General features: G+C 45.1%; 1 protein-coding gene across 1 annotated transcript in view; it reads left to right on the top strand.

Annotated features, from left to right (window-relative positions):
* The first annotated feature begins 1,780 nt into the window (after window positions 1-1,780).
* BCR (BCR, RhoGEF and GTPase activating protein) overlaps window positions 1,781-16,232 on the top strand; it is a 47,677-nt gene continuing 33,225 nt past the window's right edge. The window contains exon 1 of the mRNA XM_018557406.1: window positions 1,781-2,878. Coding sequence (XP_018412908.1) covers window positions 1,909-2,878 — 970 coding nt within the window. The 5' untranslated portion in view covers window positions 1,781-1,908. The remainder of the gene's footprint in view (window positions 2,879-16,232) is intronic.

Genomic DNA, 16,232 nt, shown 5'->3' with positions numbered 1-16,232 from the left:
CAATGTAAGGGGTTATTCTTTCTCCAACAGGCCACCAATGTAAGGGGTTATTCTTTCTCCAACAGGCCACCAATGTAAGGGGTTATTCTTTCTCCAACAGGCCACCAATGTAAGGGGTTATTCTTTCTCCAACAGGCCACCAATGTAAGGGGTTATTCTTTCTCCAACAGGCCACCAATGTAAGGGGTTATTCTTTCTCCAACAGGCCACCAATGTAAGGGGTTATTCTTTCTCCAACAGGCCACCAATGTAAGGGGTTATTCTTTCTCCAACAGGCCACCAATGTAAGGGGTTATTCTTTCTCTGACAGGCCACCAATGTAAGGGGTTATTCTTTCTCCAACAGGCCACCAATGTAAGGGGTTATTCTTTCTCCAACAGGCCACCAATGTAAGGGGTTATTCTTTCTCCAACAGGCCACCAATGTAAGGGGTTATTCTGATATTGATATATATTACTTGGAATATTTTTTTTGTATAGAGGAGGGGTGTCAGGTAGTGCCAGGTACGCCACTGCACCTATCAGTTCGATGTAATGTTGCCTTTTTTTATAGTAATTATGCTGCATGTTTCAATCCTAAATAATTTTTACTTGATTTATATGCACCATACGGGTCATATGCATTATGTAAAGGGTATTGGAAATAAGTATTTGGGGAACAAATTTTTGTTTTCTTTTTTCTCCTCTTATCTCTATAGGATCAACTCAATGGACTTGTGTCTTTTTTCAACCCGACTATGTAACCCTAGGGGCCGCATCAATAAGATCCAGCCCGAAACATAACACCATCTTACCAACATAAATCTGAACATTAAAAGGTTTTAATGTCTTCACAGAACCCTGAAGGTGAATGGGGAATACTGTTTTACTCCTACAACAGATTGAACTGCGAACGCCAGCATGACATCAGCCACATAGGGTACATGAAATCTAATTTACCTTCCCTGTGTTTCCATAGTATTAATCAGATGAGATGAAATAGCTTGACATAACATCACTTAGGTTGCTCAAGCAAGGACATATAGAAAACTCAATTAGCTGAGCCAAGGGATGCTTCCACAGCATCAGACAGACTGCAAGCTATTTAATTATTTAAAAATGTGCAGCCCATATGTGTTCAGTTGAAGAATGACCTGCAATGCCTATATGATAAAAATAAAAGAGAGAAGAATGTACGATGAGAAGACATAGTGAAGACATGGATGTGATGACAGTGGGGAATGTGTTGAATGATCACTAGTTGGAGATGATGACACAATATAGGACCAAGAAAAGGCTCATAAAGATGTCATGCTGAATGCTGTGATGGAGCAGCGTGCCCCAGGATCGATCCAGCAGCACATCACATCCCGATCCTTCCTCGCTGACATCTAGTATTCCACACACTGGGAATGACGCTGGGGGGAGGAGCCACGCTGGGCCCGCCCAAGGCTCATAGACACACGGCTGGTGACACACAATAGAGAGGCCGAGGTAACACAAGGGAGAGCTGAGCTCCGGGATCCTGGAGCGGAGACACGATCGAGTGCTGGGACGTGATCAGCACACAGAGGTGACCTATTCTACAAGCAGACATACACAAGGAGGGATAGAGCGAAGAGATCTGGTAGGACAGACCTTTCAATGATCAGAACACCGAGGACATGGATACACATACACTGCCTCCATTAATTCAGCCTGGGATACAGTGACATCTTGTCATCCCCGGGTACAGACAAAGCACCCTCTTGTCCACTTGGAACCTTCCCTGATCTTCATGTGAAGCCCTGTGGTCACCCAATTGCACAAACTGGATGGGAAGCCCCTGGTGTCTTACTGGATGAACAGGTTTTTCTGGAGACCAATGGTGCTTCTGGAAGCCTCATGCTGAGTCTCCTTGGTGAAGTGTCCCATAGGGGCCGGGGACAGGATGCTGGAGCCAGCGGGGTTCGCAGAGGCGTGGCGAGCGCAGTTTCCAGACGCGGAGCCGCCGCACATGGAGCTGCGCACAGTGCGGGACATGGAGCAGGAGTTGGAGAGGTGCAGGGTCACCGTACGTAGGCTGGAACGGGAGTTGAACCGGGAACGGTTTCGTATGATCTACCTGCAGACTTTGCTGGCCAAGGAAAGGAGAGGTTACGACCGCCAGCGATGGGGCTTTGAGGTGAGGGATCCACCCGGAGGGGGAGAGGAGAGGCCGTTGGGTTCGAGTCGAGAGGAGAGAGTCTTAGGTCCTGGTAGAGAAGAAAGAAGCCCAGAGGAAAGGACTAGAGGTCCGGGCCGAAGGGAGCCACCTGTTGGCGCTCCTGACCTGTCTCCTGGGGATGTGACGCGGGGTCCCCGGCGACTGTTAAGCTTGACAGAGAAAGATGGGCCAGAACCCCGATCAGACCTGCTTAGAAGGGCCGCTTCTCACCCTGAAGGTAGCCCAAGAGCCCTCCAACCTGTAGAATCTCGCAGAGGCCGCTCTTCAGATAGCAGTTGTGGCTGGGATGGAGAGTATGAGGAAGCTGACTTGAACCCTCGCTTTCTTCGGGATAATGCACTACCAGGTCCTGGCAATCGTTGGGGGGAAGCCTGGCCACGTCGATCTGTCTCACCTCAGAGTTTTGAGGACCTTGGGGGAGGGTATACACCAGACTGCAGCTCCAATGAGAACCTGACCTCAAGTGAAGAGGAGCTGTCCTCGGGCCCTTCTGGGCGGGTGTCCCCTCGGGGTCTTTGGGGTCGTTCCCCTCCTTCGCCTGGCAGTGCAAGCCCTCCCACCCCACAGGCTCCTGCCCGCCAATGCCAGCTGAGAGTGTCTGAGGCTGCAATAGTTGGAGTAAGGCGTAGTGGGCAGATCTGGCCAAGCTGTGTAGAGCCTTCTTCAAGGGATGGAAGCTTCCATGGAGATGGAGGTAAGAAAGAACAGATGCCTTCATTATTTCTCAAAAATGTCAGCATGTCTTGCAACTTTTTGTATACGTGCGCCCTTTTGATAACAATAGTGTGCTCCAACTCACACATAGCAGTAACGTTTCACTTTAACAAATTTACAAGGTACAAGTTGTGACCTGCACAAAAAAAAGATAACAGCAGCAGCTATAAACCCTAAGGTTTCTGTTTCAAAAATTTGAGTTTTATGACTATTGTCGGCCATAAACTATAGATGGCAATCGGTCCTCAGAAAAGGAACTGACTGCCAAAAGAGGTTTTGTGTGGGTGATTATCAACGTTTTAATATAAACAGGCTTATCCTTAGCCAACAGCCGTGCATGTTTTAAGCATTAGCATACACTCCTGGACCAGTCTTGTAATAAGTAATTTCAGCATCTGGTTAGTCAACCGACCAGATGCTGAACATTTCCAAGCAAACTGGTAGCCACCACCATAGCTTTATTGAAGATGGCTGCAGCGGTTGTTTATCGACAAATACCTTCCTGTTTTTCTTTAGCCAGAGCACTGTGCAGCTTTTTTTTCCCCAAATACTTTTAAGTTTTCTTGCACAGAGAGAGAAGAACGATTATGATTTATAATTACGAAAGCTAATCTGGGAAGCCATGTTATTTATAAATGCAGTTAATTATACCTCCACCATAACCCTATAATATATGGGTCAGTGACTGGTTTAGTTTGCTGGGCCGGTGACTTCCTTGCTCCTTTTTTTATTAGTGGTGGGGGGAGTTAGGATTTACATGCACAGAATAAAGAGCAGCTCTGGTATATGTTTTATGGCATCTTAGTGCCCAACTAGGTAGAGAAATATAGAATGACCCCCCCCACCCACCCCCTTCAGAACAGTGCACATCTCCTCAATCATGTAGGTTGAGGAGCACTGCACTGGCAAGCTGCTAACGTACTGCATAAACTTTCTGTATAAGCTGCACTTTACAAAAAGTATCCGTCTCCATAGAAAAAAATTAAGGAACAAATATAATGTACAGACATGTGACGAGTTAATGGGTGTTAATTTAACTTGCCCCCAGCCATACAGCTTTTACATCTAGCACCGAGTTCCCCCTATCATCAGCTGTCTTTCTGTGTCTAAGATGACACATTTTGGATAGGAGCCTGAAGCTACAATATGCAATCTGATTGTACAATGTTTACATGTACCAAAATGGTGTAATATGATGACAAACCTAAACAATCCATTCAATTGTATCTGGTTAGGAAGGCCCTTGTACTACACAGATTCTTTAGTGCATGGCCAGCTTTAAAACTGAGCTGCAGGCAGGTAAACCACAGTTTAATCCAGGTTTGTATTTGTTAAAAAATACATTTATTTTTACATAAGACTAGCAAAATGCATGCCTCTGTCTTGGTATCCACCCCATGTAATCTGCACCACAGCACACTGGGAGAGGGAGCTCTGAACATACTCATTGGAGTGTTGAGCACAGTAATGATCTCGTCAGTTTTCTTCTGTGTCCTAATTGTGTAGTTATGGGCTGGAGTGGATCCTGGACCAAGCTGTATTGCTTTTCTGCAGTAGAGCATGCACAGGTGCCCAGGATCTGGCTGTGCTCTCCGGAAGGGCTGCCTAAATCACTAGCCTGGCAGAGCAGAATTGCAAATCCTTTAACATTTAGAACTATTGACTTCTACAGTGTGTAATTTAAACTGTGTGCTACCTTGACGTTTTGAGCTTTTGTTTCAGATTTTCGCTGTTAGCTGTTGGCACAATTCAGGCTCTATGTAATGTGAGGCCCTACCTGGGCAATACTTTCAAAAAAACAAAATCAGGTACACCCTTTGTACTGTGCAGTTTAAAGGAGAACTATGAGGTGAGTGCTTTTCACTCACCTCATAGTTCTAGCCGACCTGTGACAATGAAACTGTCACAGGTCGGCTCAGTAGATCGGGAGGTGAGCGAACACATAGCGGCGTTCGCTCACCTCTCGATCCTGTCACGGCTCTCTGCCGTGACAGGGGAGGAGCTGGATTCCCCCCTCCCCGCTCTGATCCGCCAGCGCTGACTGGCGGAACGGATGGGGCGGGTACAGCTGGCTCTGCCTCTAGATAGGCAGAGCCAGCTGTCAGTCACGCAGCTGGGCGGATCCAGACATAATTGTCGGGATCCGCTTCAGCTGCGGCGCCTTAGTATACCGCGAGCAGCAACTCGTGGTATACTGCGGCGTCTCAGTATACCGCGAGCTACTGCACGCGGTATACTGAGCCTAGGGTGACGGAGAACTATGGGGAAAAGCCTTAACCCCATAGTTCTCCTTTTAAGGTAGGTTATCTGGTGATAACAGACCTGGTCTGAAATACATTTGGTTTTTTTTTATGGCTGGCATTAGCAGTATCTTCTGACCTCGGTCAGAGTGCAAATTAAATGTTGTAATCCTGGGCAGAGTGCAGGAACACGTGTCTGATTAACACCCTGGATTCCCTTCAGCCAGCCAGACATTAAACATCTCTACAGTGTTCTGAAATACATATAAACTCAATACATACACATCCAGAGGTGCCTGCACATCCCTTGAGATATATTTATAAACACCTTGAGGGTAGTGATGAGCCTGGGTTTGGTGAGAACACAGTTCACCTGAGTTAGACCAAGCCCACTCAAAACTGTTACTGCCACCCATCCCCTTCCAACCCAATCCGTTGTGGTAGGGCACATTCCTCACAGAGGGTCAGGGAATGGCCACTAATTGGGCCAGGAGGGGGGTGGAGGTCACAGATTTGAGCTTGTGAACTGGGTTTGCACCAAGCCCAGGTTCTTCTCTACTTGGGAGTTACAATCCCTGGGGTGCTGTCATCCCATGAAGTTGGTGCTAGGTTCCACCCTCTATCACCGCATTAATCTTTTTACTGATGTGATGGATGGCCTGGCTAACTAAGGCCTCATTCACACAGGGAAAAGAAGTCAGGCTGCGTCCATACACCTTGCCTCTAGGACCAATCATATGTCCCTAACCACAGGTAATAACTTCATGTGCGATTACATCTGAACCACAGATGGACAGCTGTCACCGCTCAGAGTGTACAAAGCAATGACAGGCTGAGAATTGCCACAGCAGTCATGTACCACTTGTGCTTCCTGCTGCAAGAATCCACAACCGGACCTCTTTTCCGCCTGTGTATGAGTCCTATTAGTGAGGCTCAGGAGGTGACCCAGGGCTGGACTAATGTACACATGAGACTGGGAGCTTTATATAGTAATAGCTGAGTAAGCAGGAAATTTGAGCAGCATGTGGCCCTGCCGACACTACCCCTTTTGGCAAAAGTCGATTTTACAGTTGACTTTTCTCAGTGGAGCTGGGCCGGAAAATGTCAGATGAATAGTTACTGCAGTCAATCAGATACTGTCACTATTTGAGTATTCTGACAGCTGTGAGTTTCAGCTGGATCGTCAGGATACAATAGCCAGCCAGGATACAATAGCCAGTAAGTGGGGATTTCCCTATCCATGCCTAGTGTATGGCCAGCACAGAACATGTGAAAGCAGCAATTAAAAAAATGTTATGCTATGTGAATAAGAAACGTATAACAAATATAAATATAATTTGCCTGCAAAAGTAGAAACACACTTTAAGCACTGACTTCATGAGATTAAGTTGATATTTGAGTGGCCCATGATTCATGGCTTACAGGCTGCTCTGAGGAAAACCCAAGGTATGTTCTGGATGGCTGCAATGAACTATTTTATTTGTATTTGAATATTGATATGTTTTCTAATAGATTTTTTAATAAAAAATAGTGGAAAACCCCTTGTAGGCCAAGAGTTTGACCTTTGTAAGAAGGTCAAACCAGAAGCTACCAGAAAGTGTATTTATCCACCAAGTGCAGACCAGAGCAATTACAGAACGCATCAAAATGCATTCAATGTATTCCAATGGTATTTTGGGCTCTAGTTCACACCACAGCGTTCAGTTCCAGAGCATGTGAAAAAACTGCAGTATGCCCTATTTTTTCTGCTCTGGAACGCACCAAACCACATGCAAACGCATCAAAAGCACACGGAAACTGCCTGGAATGCACTGAAAGCCCATTTTAGGCTACAAAAAAAAAAAAACGGACCGGAATGCAGCAAAAACGCTGCAAAATGCTCAGCGCTGCATATGCAGAAATGCATGCAGATCTGGTCCGGATTTGGTGAACAAGCCCTAAGGAACTGAACATGCCTCTGCATGAAGCTGGAGAGAACACTCCTTGATAGGAGGACGGCCCAGTCACATGACCCATCGGCTCCTATAAGAGTGTTCTTGGCAGCAATATCCAGAGAACACTCCAAGTTGCATATCACGCTCTGTAATTAATCTCCTGCTCCCCTTTTATTAAAATGAATGGAGTTTTGCTTTGTTCAGGACCTGAAGCAAGCATATGAGGGAGCTGTTCTTTATAAATATAACAGTGCCATTTTTTAACACAGTGGCATGGTCATGACAAGGCCTTCTGCTGCTTTATAATAAAAGAACTCTGGGTGACCCCTGCCTGGTTGTCTAAGCATGGGGGATTGTTAATCCCTGAGGTAACACTGATATGTTTCAGGGAGATGACTAGACAGAATAGAAGCAGAAGTTTTCATTGTGTGTCATCTGCTCGAAAATTGTTTCTGCATATTGAGGATCTGTTTACAGACGGTGGGGCTGTAATCACTATGTGGTCAGTGAACTCAGATAGGAGGCTTTAGAAATGCCAATGAGTAAACAGCCTGGGGCAGATGTCTGTGCATTGCAACCTGTGGTCAGGTCAAAAAAATATTATGGGCTGTAAGTAAATTATATTATTTGTTTCATCAGCAGTGTGATTACAATGTGAGGTATGCAATGGTCCCAGCTAGGTATGGAGGACACAAAAAAATATGTTGCATATTAAGCTAATTACAATTTTGTGGCACTCCTGCAAAGCACTGTTTAAGTGAAACAATATCCAATGTACGCCTAGTTTTGTGGTGAAGGGCTAGAACCGCTGCCAGGTTTTTATTGCTATTAACATTGGGGGGGGGGGGGGGGGGGGGAGCTTTTTTTTATAATTTCCTGTCTCAGACAGACAAGAGGGAGCAATGAAAAATCTCTACAAAGTGAAGGGAAATTCCCCCCCCTTTTCAGTCATCACCATATTAGTGCTAAGGCTTATCTCCAAGTATATATGGAATAAAATGTAATATAGTGACATATTTGTACCTGAAACTGTTTATGTATTTGCCTCCTCTGTGCAGCAGCACTCCGACTGAGAAAGGGAGGGTTAGCAGTTTAGGCCTGTCATAGATCGGTGACATAGGACCCTGTCTGGTTAAAAATAATCCTAAAAGAAGGTCCCTGCAAGAAGAGCTTCTATACCTCTCCGGTGTATCTGCTACATCCCCTCCATTGCAGTGCTGCAGCCTCATCTGTCCTTTTTTTATTCAACACTGGGAGGATGCCTTTGGATGCTTGTGTCCCCTATGGTTCCATGCTTCGACCTTCTACATCACTACAGGACACAGCAGTGACTTGGAGGTGAGAGGATGGAACCACATCACTCAGCAGGGGGTACAGGCATTCAATGCTTAGACGTGTTGAATGCTGAAGAAATTGATGGAATCTGCAGTGCTGGAACAGGGGGGAAGGTAGGAGACACTGGCATCTGGACATGTAAGTATAACGCTGCCCATACACCTTACCACGACTTTCGTTGTGCGATGGTTGTAAGGTGATTACATTTTGTACAATCTGCCCATCTTGGACAGGCAGATCGTACTTGCGATCATCGCGAGCCCTACCCGCTGAGGGGAGGGCTTCCGATGATTGCAGTGCTCAGCTGGCAGTGTGTGCTTGCGCACACCGGCCCGTGTGGCATTCGTCTTCCGAGCACGCCACCAACCCGCCGAAAATCGTAAGATTTTCGGCAGGTTTTCCAGCGTGCTCGAAGACAAAAATCGTGCGACCTTACAGTAGAAGCTGTCGCACGCTGCCCATACACCTGCTGATTATCGTACGATTGCGGGATCACCCGCGAATATCGTACGATAATCGGCAGGTGTATGGGCACCTTAAGAGCTCTTCTTGCTGGGAATTTCCTTTTAGGATTTTATTAAAGCCTGCAAGAGTTACTTTAAATAAGAGGCGATGACAGGGGAAGATCATAGGTATGCTTGTTCATTGCCCAATCACACAGGTGGAAGCTGGACCAGGCTGTATTGCTCAGCTGCTGTGTAGTGTTTGGAGACGTCCAGAACGTGGCTATGCACTCTGACTACTTGGATAACTGTCTAAGCAGACCTTCAAATATGTTAGCCAGTAATACAGTTCCCATATACCTATTTCAACTGTGCCCAGTTCTGTTTTGAAGAACAACTCCATTCTCCATTCAACAAGTAACATAACGGAGCGTTCTGTTTGCCATACTTCTTTTTGCAAATTGAGCTCCAGAGTGGGGTAGCAGCCTAATTATTGTAAAGGGAGTAGGCCCGGGGGTGAACAAAATAATATTCAGGAGCCAGTCTATCCAATCCAGGAGCCAGCAAGATTTTTTAGATGACAGCTCCATTGACAACAACTGGAGAAAACCTCAAAAGTTGGATACCAGCTGTAACTTTTAAGGGGCATTGGCTACCTGGCTCCTGGAATTTGTCCAGCCCTGAAGACCCTCGTTCTCCAAAGAGTGGATGACCAGAAGAAGTACAAGGAGAGGAGATTCTGTAATTGAATGATATTGAAGCTGATTGAAGGAGCGGAGTAGGAATGGCGGTTGAAAGATGGAGTTGGAGAGAATGGAGCCTGAATGGAGTGGATAGTGCCAGTTGTAGGATGAGCTTCGGTGTGGCCTCCAACCCTTCAGAGACTCAGGAAGCTACTATGGGGAAAATGTGGAATTTCCAACATATACATTTAAATTCTTCAAGAAATTGTGTTTTCAAAACATTGGGGGTTTTTCTGCAAGTAGACTTTCTTTGTCACACATTCCTAGGCTATCCACTTCTAAATGAATCAAGAACTATGTTTTTAATGGGAAATTCTGCCGTTTAAAAAAAAACAAACCCATAAATACATATATTCTTAAAAGAAAAAATGTCAGTTTTATAATTTTTTTTTTTTTGCATAGGAGCCAGTAAAAGCATTGCAACTGCAATCAGTGGGTCAGTGGTCTGGTTCCTGCAGACTCTTCCTCTATACCGAGGTATGAACATTCAGTAAAATGGACTGGAGAAAGAATGAATGGTCTACAAGTGACATCACCACATTTGAGAACTACAAGTCCCTCTGCCATGGTGGCTGATGGAACTTGTAGTCTCTCCATTCACAGATCTTGTCAAAGGATCTGTGAATAGATGATGCAACTGTGTGGGGGGAGCTACGCACAACCACACCGACTTAAAAAATGTAAACAAGCCTGCGGGGAGAAGAACCCCACAATTCAGGTAAGTGGGGGCTCTGCGATCTGACCATGTTTCACCTTAAAAATGGCAGAAAGGTAGACTTGCATACAGCTATGACATCTGTCGGCCTGTCATTGATTTGTACAGGCTTCTGGCCACAGCCCCTATGACTCCCGGGTGCAGAAATATGCCCCTTCTTGATGGGGTACGTTTCTCTGCCACCATGTAAATGAGCCCTATTCGTGTACTTATTATCTGCACGATACATCTTCTTTTCATGGCCACTATGTAATTATTGTTATTAGTAAAATACATCTTTTCGTGATCACAATATTATTATTAATATTACTATTAGTATTTTAATTATATACAATATCATGCATCTTCTCCTCATGTATACTATTGAAAGGAAGGCAGTTTAATCTTTAGGAATGATCACATTGGGGGGGATTAGTGAAAAGTAACACAGTTTAGGGCTGCAGAGTTTCCTGGGTCAGTAGAATGCTTGTTTCCTTCTCTTCGCAAGTTCACTTTTATGTGAGAAAACAAGTGTAAAATCATTATAATTTATTTATACATTGTATCTTCTTCTTTTGTACTAGGCGTTGAGAATGGTGCAGCCACCAACATGTATGGTGATAAACACTGATAATATTTTCACTTTCTCTTGCATCTTCAGAAATTCATACAACATTTGTAAGGTTAGCTTTATATCTGTATGTTGTGGTAAAGTGCAGTAAGACATGTGTTGTAGCCTCCATTACCATAACGCACAGTAATTAAAAACTGGCAGTTTGTTGCCATTTATTTTGTATGGCGCCTTGCAAAACACAGATGGGAAGCATCACTCCTAGTAGTGGGCAGGCAGCTTGTTCAAAATGAATGCGAGCAAGAATGCACCATAATGCACTGCAGAGGTATAAGGCCCCATTCACACTGAGCGCCATGGGTTTTCCGCGCGATTTCGTGCTGAACGGCTTTGAGCTACATTGCGTGATATTGAGCGACAATGCACATTTTATCGCGCTACATATCGCGTTTTTTTGGGCGGGACTTCGTCACTGCTACATTGGGCAGTAACCAATCAACAGCGATCTTGATGTGACCTCATTCTTTTCTTCCATTTTGCAGTGCAAAAGTGACCCTTCTGTAGCGCGATATTGCGCAATATTGCCGGTAATGTGCGATTTTGCACGACACCATAGAGTCTATTGGAGCTGAATCGCGTGACATCCGCGCAAGAAAGGGTCATGTACGAGTGACAAGCTACAGGGGACATTGAGCTGTGAGATGTGAACAGCTCCATTGAAATGCATTGGACAAGCTACATAGAGCGATATCGCGCGGAAATATGTGCGACTTCGCGGCAGAAATCGCGCCATAAACCGCTCGGTGTAAATGGGGTGTAAGGCCCCTTTTATGCGGGCTGATCAGGAAGGGATCTGTGCACGGATCACCTCCTGATCAGAGTGGTACGGATCAGATGTCACCGCTATGACATCCGTGTCCGTCCGTTTTTTTCCTCCATCTTGCGATAAAGGAAAAAACTGAAATGACCAGACCCCATGTCGGTCCATGTGGAATTACATGTAAACGGACATGTGTCCATTTATATATGATTACCCCCGATCTGGCATGATCAGGTCCATCGAAATGGTACACTTTTCAGTTTGTTTATCTGGACCTGGCCAGAGTCGGGGGTAATCTGGTGTAATTGGACGCCCTTCTGTTTAGACCTGGCAGCCCATATACTGTACTAGCATTGGGCATCCGATCAGGTCCGCTTGAAAAATTGACCGGAGGACCCATTCGGACAGCCCATGTGAAAGGGGCCATTAAAGTTACTGGTCATAGAAAAAATACAAGGACAGCCACTGATCTCATGCTGAAAATGCTAGTTGTCTGGCTGTCCTTGATTTCAGTAAATCCAGTACGATGTGATTCTGTTAGGCTACATTCACACTGGCACGCCTGCACCGAAACACAGGTAAACGCCCAGTTTGAATAATACTATTTGAAATCATTATATGCATTTATATGTGCGCTTGGAAATGTCCTCTGAATGCATATTTGTCAGGGCCAGGGTGCCTGAGATCTTCTGGTAACTTTATTAGACCTAGTGGCTCCATCTGCACTGACCCACGGCAAATTCAGATCAGATTCAGACACCAAAACAGGAAAAAGTATGCAGTGCTTAAAGTGTATTTCCACTTTTGCAGCCAAATTGGGATCATGCCTACATTATATGTGTTAAATGTTTCACATTCACATATCATAGCAACATTTTTTAAAATTGCTGTTTGCCCAGTATAAGCTCTATTCTGAAAAAAAAGTTGTTCTTTGTACTGAGATTTGCTCTGGAAAGCAAGGGGGAAGGGGCCTGAGCAGGGCAGGGTAGGGTAATGTTACCATAATTAATCTTGTATGTACTGTGCTGGCAGATCTTATGATCAGTTGTAAATTAGATTTGAACACCATCTGTCCTAACAAAGGGTTAAAGATCTAGAAGCATTGTATGTTAATGAGAGGAAGCTCTTTCTGTCCCTAGTCCTTCTTTGGGGACAGACAGAGTTTCTTGTCACTTGGAATTTGAGAGAGAAGCATGCAAAGGCCTGCTGCACAAACACATTTTAACCACTTCAAGACCAGGTGTTTAGACCCCCTTCCTGGCCAGGCCATTTTTCAGTATTCAGTGCTGCGGTACTTTGACTGAATGTCCTCTTTATGGAGACATCAGGGGTCTCCAAGACCCCTAATGTCACCTAGGACCCCCCAAAAGAAGCTGATGAAGCACAGATCTGCTCCATCAGCTTCTTTGCAGCTTCTGAAGCTGGAGAGTGACACAAGAATGCGGAAGTGATGTATTATACAACACTTCCGCATTCTTGCAGAGGAGAGGGAACCGATCGGCACCCCATACACGCGATCCGCCGGCTCTACAGCCGGCGGATCGCTTGTATGGTAACAGGCACCGCTGCCTGTTTTTACATTTCGGCCGTTTCCCGCTCGCGAGGGGGCGTGTCTGAGCGGACGTCTAAAGACGCCCGCTCAGATCTAGAGAGCTCGGGCCGGCCGTTTTTTTACTACGGCCGGCCGGAAGTGGTTAAAAAATATTGAAAAATAATTTTTAGGTATGTTGTGTGAGTTGGAACACAAAACAAACATATAGAGAGGTTTTCTCATATACGACCGCAAAAGTAGAAATACACTTTTAAGTAGCATGGCTGAGAGATATAAACATCTACGTGACTAGATCCTTTTTAGATGTTGGTAATACCTGAATATCCTGTGATGAAACTGCAGAAGTGGAAATAAATTTCATCATCTTGGCTGAAGATCCCAAGGCATTGCACCTGACTGACGCACTGTATTTATTACCTGCCCTACCAGCTACAGCATTTCATACACGTGGGAACTTCCACTATGACCTGATTTATGACAATAGAGATGTATGCCAGGACAAAATGTAAAATAAAGAAAAAACCTGTGCAGTACATCTCTTGCAGTACATCTCTGCAATACACACACACATTCCCCCATGTTTTATTCCTTTAAAACCTTGTAAATAAAGACAAAATACCTGTTGAGCTGCCAGAAATTCACTCAGCTCTTAGTTTCCTGGTGTGGGCTGACAATGCAGCATTTTTGTTGACTGAATTTGAAAGACTTGGTGTCAGCCATGCTCAGTTGTCAGTTGTTAAACTACCAAATGCCACCCATTCTCATAATCTTTGGAGCAGGAGTAGCCAAAGTGCAGCCCTTTGGCTGTAGTGAAGCTACAAATCCCCTCATGATTTTGCCTCTAGGAGTCATGTCTGTGGCTGTCAGAGGCTTGCAGTGCCTAATTGGAATTTGTAGTTTCAGCACAGGAGGGCCAAAGTTTGCCTACCCCTGCTTTAGAACATAGGGAGGAATTCTGGCCATTCACTGGCATATGTAGCTCTCATGGGCAGGGCCCTCCTTACCATCTTGTCTTGAATTGTATTGTAACTGTAATGTCTTCTTTATATTGTAAAGTGCGGCACAAACTGTTGGTGCTATATAAATCCTGTATAATAATAATCATTTTCATACAAACCTTCATACGAAAAATCAAACATTTGATAATGCCATCAGAGACTTTATGGATGTCATTTGAAATTTTGTTTTGATTTTAAAATTCAATTTTGGAATTTATGGTGTTTCCCGGACAAAAAACATATTCACTGTTAGAATTTTGTTTGTTGGAGAAAATTGTCTAGGCACTGCAACACATGTTATTGTGGTACTGTGTGTTGCAGTGCAATGCACCTGACTTCACAACCAATCACCAGGAGGTGCATCCACAAGGAATGATAAAGCAGCACACCTAGCATGTGGTGCATTGCGCTGTGTGGAAGCTTGCGCTAAACTCACAGGTGCTTTGTCTTTAGCGCAATGGCATGGTGTGAACAGGGGGTCCCTAAGGCCCCGTTCACATCTATGCGACGTGGCAACATGTGCATTCCTGGGTGTCCCAAAGCTTGGTGTGCGGCAGTGCCATTATTTCTTAGGCCTCATTCACACACCACGCAAGAGCAAAATTGTATATTGCGTATATACGCGGATATGGGCGTATGTATACGCATATCCGCGCGTACTATATGCAATCCCAGAATGCTTATTTCGTAATAGAAATGTTAATGAACACGCAAACACGCGTACAATACGCAGAAATGCGCTGCCCCGGACGCATCTCGGTTCCACTCTGTTTTTGCGCATTTTTATGCTACGCAAATATACGGATCCATACGCAGCTATGTGTATGGAGCCATTTATTTACATATGGAGCATATGGCACAATATGCGCATATATGCGCGGCAGTGTGAATGAGGCCTTAATGGCACCAATGCACCTAGTCATTGCACATACGTTGCCTCTCGCCACAGCACATGGCAACTTGCATACATGGATTGTGGTACGACGTTAATAAAAAAAAAAAAAAAAGCGTTGTGCACTTTGGTGTGATTTAGAAGCGGTAGCCGGTCTTTCAATTGAAGGGGCTGTCCTACCACAACACTTGGTAACGTGTGTAAAAATGTCCTGCAATAATGTTGCATCGCATAGGTGTCAACCGAATGACAAGGCTTTCCCAGACTTTTCCAGTACTTGGCCCACTTTGTACTATGACCCTGAAGTGTGCTTCCTCAGCCTGTTCCAGGAAGGAGTTTATGTCAATATTTAAGGGCGCTTCTTTTTGCTGAGCTCGTACAAAGCTGTTTGCTCTAAAAGTCCATAAAATAAATGCTCTACCATCTAGAAGCGGAGTGCACATTTGTGCCGCTGCTTTTCTTTGTGCAGCTCCATAATACATGAAGATGATGTTGGAGGGGGAAATAAGACTGGCAGATGTTAATCAGGCACATCTTGTATAGGCCATCTGTCTGTGCACTGCTGCCGGTCATTTCAGCAGCAAACAATAGTCTTGTAGTGTGGGTCACCCGCTATTCCCAAAGCACCCTGGACCCCTCTGAGTAAACCCTGTAAACCTTCGTGTGAATCCCCCTGTTTTATTTTAGCCTTTACTCTGACTTTGCATCACTTCACGATTCCTGATGCTTTCAGCTGCGCCTTGGGTACCATTATCTGGGGCATGTGTAAAAGGCTCATGCTTTTAATAGCGCATGAAAGAGCCAGCCGGGGTGGTGGGGGATAGAAGAGGGAGGATGTGTGACATGGAAGGGGGGAAGAATGAAAGAGGGAGGTCATGTGACACCGAGGGGAGAGCGGCTATAATAAAAAAGGAACATAGATAGAGGGAGGTCATGTGACATTCTGCGGCTGAACTGCAGGATATTTACGGCCTAATCCCATTGTGTCCACTCAACCTTATCAGGCTTTGAGCACCTCTAGCTCTGCTAATGGCCAAGCCTGTTAAAGCTTCTTTGTGTTTGTGTAGTGTTAGCTCACATCTCGCAACCCCTCCAACGTTTCTTTTTTGGCA

This window comes from Nanorana parkeri, unplaced genomic scaffold, assembly GCF_000935625.1.
Source record: "Nanorana parkeri isolate BGI_ZX_2015 unplaced genomic scaffold, ASM93562v1 scaffold282, whole genome shotgun sequence".
NCBI lineage: Eukaryota > Metazoa > Chordata > Amphibia > Anura > Dicroglossidae > Nanorana > Nanorana parkeri.
This window is presented reverse-complemented; position numbering and strand designations above follow the sequence as displayed.